The 8592-nt window shown below is 49.0% G+C and overlaps 1 protein-coding gene across 1 annotated transcript in view; it reads left to right on the top strand.

Moving 5' to 3' along the window:
• LOC126576239 (platelet-derived growth factor receptor alpha-like) overlaps positions 1–5485 on the top strand; it is a 10161-nt gene extending 4676 nt beyond the window's left edge. Inside the window, exon 5 of the mRNA XM_050237447.1 lies at positions 5420–5485. Within this exon, the coding sequence (XP_050093404.1) occupies positions 5420–5485 (66 nt within the window). The remainder of the gene's footprint in view (positions 1–5419) is intronic.
• Positions 5486–8592: the final 3107 nt, after the last annotated feature.

The raw sequence follows: 8592 nt of genomic DNA, 5'->3' as shown, positions 1-8592 counted from the left end.
TTTAATTTAATGAAACAATTGCGAACTGATGCGAGAGAGGGGTGGCGGTGCAAGAGAAAGAGCGTACAGTGATGGAGAAGGGGCTGCGGAGGATGAGAACCGAACCGACTGAATGCTGAGGGAGCCACAGATGCTGCGCGATCGCCAAAGATGAAGAAAACGTGCAAACGTGGAGCTGATGGTGGCGATGGAGTTTGGTATCGACGGGAGACGCTCCGTGGCACCTTACCTTAGTGTGCGCGGAGTTGCGAGTTGTAATTGAGTTAAGCAACGAAAGCAAAACCAGCGGCAACCCCGCAGACCCGGGCGCGCATTGCATGCAAATCAAAGTGCCAAAGCGAACTGCGGCCAGAGGATCGAGCAGCGCGACCGACCGACCGACCGACCGACCGATCGCGGCTGCCAGGTATTTGATGCATTTTGTTGTCTGCACCCGGGTCCCTCGACATTTGCATCATCGTCTGTGCGGTTGAGCAATTTAGCGGTGTTGCACCCGGGAGAGTGAGGCGCTAAACCGTGTTTCGTTTTCCACGCTCGGCGAAGAGTGAAAGAGCTGTGATGCCGAGAAAAGGGCGGACAGGGTGGTTTATTTGCCAAGGCAAATGACATCGTGCCTACCGCCATCGCCATCGCCATCGCGCGCATCGCGGTGGGAGAAAAATGGCAAATTATGTTGTTAAATTATAGGAAATTCGCTGGTAATTAGAATTTTTCACACTGAGCTGGCTAGCTCTGTGACTCGGTAAGGTAGCATCGGTAGCGGAGCGGCGAGAAGGGGGATCGGGTAATGTTTGCGAAATGGGAGCGCATGAATCAACCTGATGCTGGTCCGGGAAGTGTTACTTTTCCGTGGCATCCGCGATTACGAGCGAACGGTTGGTGCTTTTTGACGGAGGGGTTTGAAAGGGTTTTTGCATCGGCGTGGAATTTGTAATGAAGTGAAATCATGGAGAAAGGGGGGCATCACGCAGGGATAGTTTACGGTCCTAGGCACCTCCTAGGTGCCGGCCGGACTGTGAGAACATGATCGCGGGGTGTAGTAAATCCTGGTCGTGGAGAAGAGAGGATAATTATGCGATCATCGCTGCTACGGTGTGCCGTTGAAGGTGCTTAATTTGATCGGATCAAAACATGCGAAAACGGGAGAACGGTGAAGCTTGCAAGCGGGTGCGGGTGTTGGATTTGTATGCAATGTTTATTAATTAATTTATCATGCCTTCTTTAGGAGTTGTTCGACCGGGCGATTGTATTTATTCGTGAATACTCTAAGCGGCTAAGACTTCTGGGTCATGATAAATTCTCTTCTTTTCACAAGTTTGGAACAAACGATGTCAGTTGAAAATGTAAATGCATTGAATTGAAATGTAGTTCTGTCTTGATTGTTTTTTTTTCAGTTAGAGTTGAGTTAGCAAAATTTGGTAAACAATAACTTTACAAAAACATCGAGAATCTTTAACCCTGCTATAGCCGCTGAATTAAAGCATTTAAATCATTTTCATGCTGGTCATCAGATGATCAGTTTCTATGATCTTATTGCTTAGAACTAAGTTCCTGGATTACTTATTGTTGTTGTTATCTTCGAGCAAAGGCATTTGTGATGTTTCATCCTATTAAATGATATCTAGAAGACTAATATCAAATTTACATGTTTGTACCTTGTTTAGATTTATGTAAGCTTGCGACCAGGTCTATATTTATGTAAGTTTATGTATCCTGACATTTTACGATAGCACATTGAGGTCGGCATGACCTGTTGAACGATATCAATAAATAAATTATCAAATTATCAAAATAAATATTGGATACTGGTCGGTGTTTAACTGAGCTGGCTAACATGGGCCGTGCCCTTTGTCAAGGTTTTATTCGTATGTCAAAAAATTTCAAAGGAAAAGGTTGAACCTAAGCGCTAATTGTTGCAATACTGATACATAATTCATTACACCGCCACACCGCCATTCTTAAACACCTATAGAAATGTTATCTGTGCATCAGCAAGTTTATTATAATTGACAGAAAACCTCTTCTGCTAACATAAGAATAGAAATGAAACTACCTTGAAACAATTCGAAATCAGCTCATTGACCATAGCTGATTCGATGCAATCATTCATTAAAATACAATGGCATAAAGCAAATGTCCTCTGTTGCCAAAGGCGATTAAATGAGCCTAAAAAACAGCACTTGCAGCAACAAACATTCAAGAAATATTCAGCATTATTCTATGAAATTATGTGAAATATTTGTGAAGTGTTCCAAAACTCTGAAAACTATTTCTATATTATTAAAACAAAATCAGTTCATTTTCGGTTCGCGTATCTGCTGTTATGTAGTTTTAGTGAGGAAAGTAACATTAGAATCATTTCCCTGATTTACTTTTAATCATACAATAGTTAGAAAAATGCAATAACATAAATTACAAATGAGTATAAAAGAACGCATCTCATAACCGCAGTCTTAGATGCACCTCTGACGACGTGAGATGTGCATTTATAATCCCTCTCCATGACTACAGAAACTTTACATTGTTAAACTACAAGCCAACGATCGGCATCTTTGAGTTGATCTTATCGAATTGGCCAAACGAATTTTAAACTACACCGAACCATATCTAATCATTGCCAACGAGCATCACCATCCCCTAAACAAACGGCAATTTCCGAGCTCAAACACTCCCGATAACACCGAGCACAAACAAAACAAAGAGCGGTTCGGTGGTAAAGTTCCCGCGAGCGCACAATGCACCAAATAGAGGAAGGAACGCTCCTTCCTGAGTGCGGCCGGGTTTGAGTTTGTTGTGTTGTTACTTCCGCTCCGCTGTGCTCCTGGCTCCTGCAAACAGATCCTCACCAATGGCAAGGTTCTCGAGCATACACCGCACACTCACTTAGCGTGCGGCGTGGCCACATTAGAAGTGCCATAAAATATGATTGATTTCCTAGCTTTCGACACCGGCCAGCACGCCTCCTTTGAACACCGCTGGCTGGCGGGCTGGCTGGCCGGCTGGCCGGCTGCAAACGCAGATTCATGCTCGATCTCGAGTTCCTTTGCTCTTCGCACGCACACATAAAGCGTTGCCGTGATTTCCGTCGTGTCTCAAAAGAAGCGTCATGGGAAAGGAGAGTCGCTCCGGACCGTTCTGTTCCAATTGAGCGGTTTGCTCTATTTAAGACAGGTTGGATCGGTTTGCATCGCCGAGCGGACGGTGAGGAGAAGGAGGTGCTCGGCCTCCAGGAAACGCGAGACCAACGAGCCGCGCCGTCCTGCTGGTTCTCGTTAGCATCGAGCGATGTCTGGAGTTGGGAACAATAGGACCCGGAGGATCGCGAGAAAAACAAAGAACACAGAACAGACCAACATCAACCGCTTGAGCCGCCATCGAGCCGCCGACAATGACGGAACCGAGACGAGTCCTGGCCGCTGACGAGTTTGTCCTACGTTCCTTTATGCTACACTCCTGCGCAGTCGTTCAACATCCTGTAAATCACACCTCGTCCTCCAAGGATATTCTCACCGTCCATCCGTCCCGGTCCAGTCCAGTCCAGTCCAGTCCAGTCCAAGCGAAATGGAGCAAAAGAAAGAAAGGGCAGCGACATCCATCCACCATCAAGCGGTGGACGTCGCAGCATGCGCAAAACGCGCACTGCAATTCCACATCCGTGTGGCGTCTTTAACACCTGAGGAAATCGTTTTCCGGTTCCACGCCGGCCGCAAAGAGCACCGCCACAAAGCGATGAGCCGAGCAGCAAGCAATCCAACATGCTCTCGCCTTCCGCTCTCCGTTCGTCGTGTTTTTGGGTAAAGTGATCAGTGTCTGGCTGGTCAGCAGGAGCAGCAGCTCGCAGTGGTGATGGTGGTGGCCACTGGCACTCCCGAGAAACGGGGAAGGAACTGAAAATTTGCTTCGATTTTCGGTGCCTTCTCATTACAGCGGAGATTGCGCATGGCGCGCGTTTGTCTTTGCAAATCGCATCGGCATTTGATTTCGGCGGCTGTCGGCTGTTTATGCGCACTTATGCTTTGCTCCGGCCATCCTTTCGTCCCCCCCGGGGGCTCGAAATGGTCCCGGACGCTTTATGTTTATTTTGATGGTTGGAATTGGTCCATCGCCACCTCCAGGGGCCGATTGGAGTGACATCGCAAGGCCGGTGCCACGACGTGCAACATAATTTGGCGACACGCAGCATAAAGCGAGCGAACGAGCTTCAATGCTTTCCGCAAGACTCGAAGCCCACATGGACCTAGTTCTCAGCACGAGAAACCGATTCACCCGGTCAGGTTCCATTATTTCACCACATCAGCAACCCTTCTCTTCCACCACCCTCACCTCCATCACTCTGGCAGTGGCCACCACAAAAAACGCGGTGGTAGGCAATGTGTGGTGTGGCAGAAGCAAATAAAATGTAAACACCATCAGCATGATTCATTTGTCTTATTTGAATAAAAGCTCCGTGAAGCGGTGGAGCAATGGGGGGGGATGAAGAAGTCTGGGCTGCTCCACTCCACCGTACACCGAGGATCCCTTCGCAAAACGTATCGCTCCGTTTCGTTTTCGTCTTCGCCGCCGTCGATTGCAAGGGCAGCACACGATCTGTGCGGAAAACACTCACACTATAGGGGCCGTTCGTCGTGGCGACGCAAGTGCCCCCCCCCCCACCCCCCCCCCCCCCCCCCCCCACGGGGAAGGGCTCTTGCATTGGGACGGACGGCGATCAGGGATGATGCTAAAGATTTCCCCTGTTTTGCTTTTCGCTGCTTTTCGCTTCTTTCCATTTTCCTCTTCTTTTTCCTCTTCGTTCGTTGATTTTCGGGGTGGCAAAGTGAGGGCAAGACAAGAGCAATTGATGCTTCGAACGCCGTCCTCGTCGTCGTCGTCGTTGGGAGCATCGTGGATAGCCGGGAGCATCGAAATGCAGTTCAAAACCGGCGATCGCGCGAACGCAGAAACCAATCGTGGAGCCAGCAGCAGCAGCGGTGGCGTGAGAGGTGGATACAGAAGTTACCGCGAGCTGTTTCCAATCATCTTCTTTTCTTTTTGAAGATGCTTCGAATGAAAAAGGATTTTCCAATGCAACAAACAGGCTCCACCAGATGCCAAAAGACAACGAAATAGCCACAAAACCTTCATTAAAGCTCTGTGGCGACGGTAACTTTGCGTTGCACCTTCCTTTGCATCCTGCGAACGGAGGGACTTGGACTCCAAGAGACCGCAACGGGATGGCAAAGGCAACGACAATCGAGCGATCAGTTATCGCTGTCGCTGCCATCGTCGTCGTCGTGGTCCAGGGGCCGCGTGCGGTGCGCGCGCTCGCTCGAAAACGGATTCCGAAAAGGACTCCTCGAGGCGTACATCCATCAGTAGAGCGGTCCAGACCAGTGCGCGTCTGTATGCTGGTGGACGCAAACGTTTTGCAACATTACAGCAACAGCAGCAGCATCAGCAGCCACCGGAGAACCGGGTACCAGTGGAGCAAGCATTCCAACCATAACACTCCTTGGTGCAAGTGCTCGCCTCTTCTCTCTCTATCTCTCTCTCTCTCTCTCTCTCTCTCTCTCTCTCTCTCTCTCTCTCTCTTTCGCTTTCAAGCTAGGAGTCCAGGAGCGCCCTGCAATCACAAATGCATCAACTGCAAAACGATTGCAAAACGGTTGTGAAAACGGTTTGTGTGCTCCGTTCCCCTTGTTCCCTCACCCTGCCCCCCTGGAGTTCAGGTGCACACGTCACACGGTCTGCGCAACAGATAGCGAGAGGAAGATATTCAAATACATTCTCGTTCGTCGTCGTGGTCGCCGTCGTTGCCACCGAATAGGGGGGAATGCGGGAATCAATCTCCTGGATGAAATATTAAGCGCCAGAGCTCTGCGGGACGGAAGAGGACGCAGGGTTACGGGGGGGGGGGGGGGGAGTATGAAGAGGAGGAGGAGGAGATGGTGGTGGTGGTGTCACTGCATTAGCATTCTATTTGTCTCCTTTGTTTCACGGTTGTAACATTTAAATTAAAACTCCATCCTGACATAATAATTTGTCAACCTCGATCTCGCTTTGATCTCGCTCCTTCACTGTGTGTGCGCAGTGGGATCTGTATTTCTGTGTGCCCGGGGAATGGAAGGAATGGAACAATTTGCAAGGATGGAAGGAACTCGCGGTGCGGTGCAGCTCGCCGCGTGGCCATCGTCTGCGTCGTCTGACGTTGTTGTCATCGGGGCGATGTCAATCCCGGAACGGAACGTGCATGCAACGGGGGTAGCGAGCGCTCGCACATGTCGATCATGTCGTGATCGACATTCGACGCCACTGTTGCAGCACAGTTGCATTTTGGATTGTTTTGTTTTTCGTTACTTTTTCTCTGTGTTTGTGGCAGTGGAGCGAGCGCAGTGAAGAAAAGAACGTAAAAACGGGGGCCATTTGTTGGCACTGGCGTCATGGCGCACCCACTCTCTCTCTCTCTCTCTCTCTCTCTCTCTCTCTCTCTCTCTCTCTCTCTCTCTCTCTCTCTCCCCCATTCTCCCCATTGCATGTCACACGCGGTGACAACTTTTCGCGCATTTTCACGCCGATCCGTCGATCAAAGTCACTCGTGGCAGTTGGATCGGATAACTGCGTGGAGCTCGTGCGGTGAGTGAGCGATTGGATTGCGATGGATGAAAGATTGCGTTGGATTGTGTCGTTTCCGTTTGTGCGTGAAGCTCTTTATGCTTTTTTATGTTGCATCGCCCCCTCCCACGGGACACTATCACTTTCAATCTCGCCCGTGGATCAGGCCGTACTTTCTCTCGTCGCGGGAGCTCCCGTACCGTGCCAGTCACACCTGTTGTTGATCACTCGAGATCCCCTCGTGGAGGCTTTGTTTCGCTCGATTGCAATCGAGGAATGTTCGAATGAAGAGGGTTGGAGGGGAGGGGGGGGGGTTCGTCGCTTGCAGTCGATGTCGCCTGTCGATGTCGTTTGTGTAATGCGTCGTCGTTGTCGAGGACGTCGCCATCATTTGCAGATCCGTTTGCAGTGGCCGTTTGCTTTCGACACTTTTTCGCTTCGATCTTCGCTTTTCAGGCGGCTTGTTTTTGGAGCCAACGGGGCCAGGAACCGGCCATTTTCGGGGGCATTGACAGGCTGCGGGCGGCATTTAAGGGTGGTAATTTGAGACGATTCGACGACGACGACGACGACGACGGCTACAACGATGACGGAAACGGTAGCCGTAACCGTTGGTTGGTTTGGTGGCGTGAGGGATATTGATTGCACACCACCGGCACGCGGGGACCTTGGCGCACGGTGGCAACGTGCAGTGACACGGACGCGTCGATACGATTAGTCTCGCAACGAATCAATTGCGTTCCGCAGAATTGCTTGCCAGTCCGGCCACACGATCGCCACGATCATTGGTATGCAATCGAGTCAGAGCGAGAAAAACCAGGAGAGCGAGAGAGAGAAGGAGCGAGCTCGATTTACATGCCGCTTCATTGCATCATGTCACCGTATTTGGTAAGCGGACGGAACGCGACGTAACTTGATTCCGTTTCGGTTACCTCACTTCCCACAAAGGGGTGGTGCAGTTGCACCCCGCGCCGTGCCCGGTGACTGGTGACCACTTTCACTGTCACGGTAATGCACAGATGTGAAGCTGCATGGCCACGATAGCAACATTCATAGTAAAGAGGGTAAAATATCATTTTTGTCTCTCCAATTCAACGATGCTACCAAGTTCTTTAATTTCAAGCCAGTTGATAGCCTTATCATAAAACATAATGATGTTACCGACCGATGTTACTAGGAAACCGATTAATAAAAAAAAACGCCCTATAAACATGTTAAGCAGATGTCCTTGCACTCTCGGCTTTCAATCATCCGCGAGATACGAAAGTGCTGAATTATCTGAATTTAGAATCATCAAACAGAACAACGTTTGTTACTTAGTCAATGTCCCATTTTTAGCGATAAGCCTCTCAAATGGGCCTCAAAAGTTGCACTTGAGATTAACGAACTCGCTAGCATCGTTAAAATGGAGAGACAAAAATGATTATTTGATAACGTTGAAGTGAGAATCGTATAATTCAATACAGCAGAATCCATTGCGGAGGATATACTTTGTACTTTGTGAAAAATTGCAAAAAGAATAGTAGAAAAGAATAAAACAAAGTTATTGATATACTATTTTGAATATATAGACTTAGTTGTTGGACGAAAATCAGTCATAACGATAATTTGAGGCAGAGGCAACCTTTTTTGCATACTGTGAGTGCAACTTTGATCGTAAAGAAAGGCTTTCAATTCATCTTTACTGGCATTTTAGGGTGAGCACACCGATTGCAACATTATTTGAAACTCTTTTCGACGGAGTTCTTTACTGAAAGTTCCTATCGTGGCCATGCACCTTAAGGGAATTCGATTGCAACAAATTGGTTAACATCTTGCCCGCATCCAGATCGTCTCTGGTCCGGCGAGATGAGCATCAGGTCTGATCACGACAACACCAACCGACAGCAATGGCCGTGGTGGTTGCCCGCAACCCTTGGGCACAATTAAATATGTTTGCTGAACAATCACTTCGGCGGTGAAGCGGCGATGCTTTCCGACAGGGCCTTGACGCGTTGTGGA

Source organism: Anopheles aquasalis, chromosome 2 (genome assembly GCF_943734665.1).
Source record: "Anopheles aquasalis chromosome 2, idAnoAquaMG_Q_19, whole genome shotgun sequence".
Classification (NCBI taxonomy): Eukaryota; Metazoa; Arthropoda; class Insecta; order Diptera; family Culicidae; genus Anopheles; species Anopheles aquasalis.
This window is presented reverse-complemented; position numbering and strand designations above follow the sequence as displayed.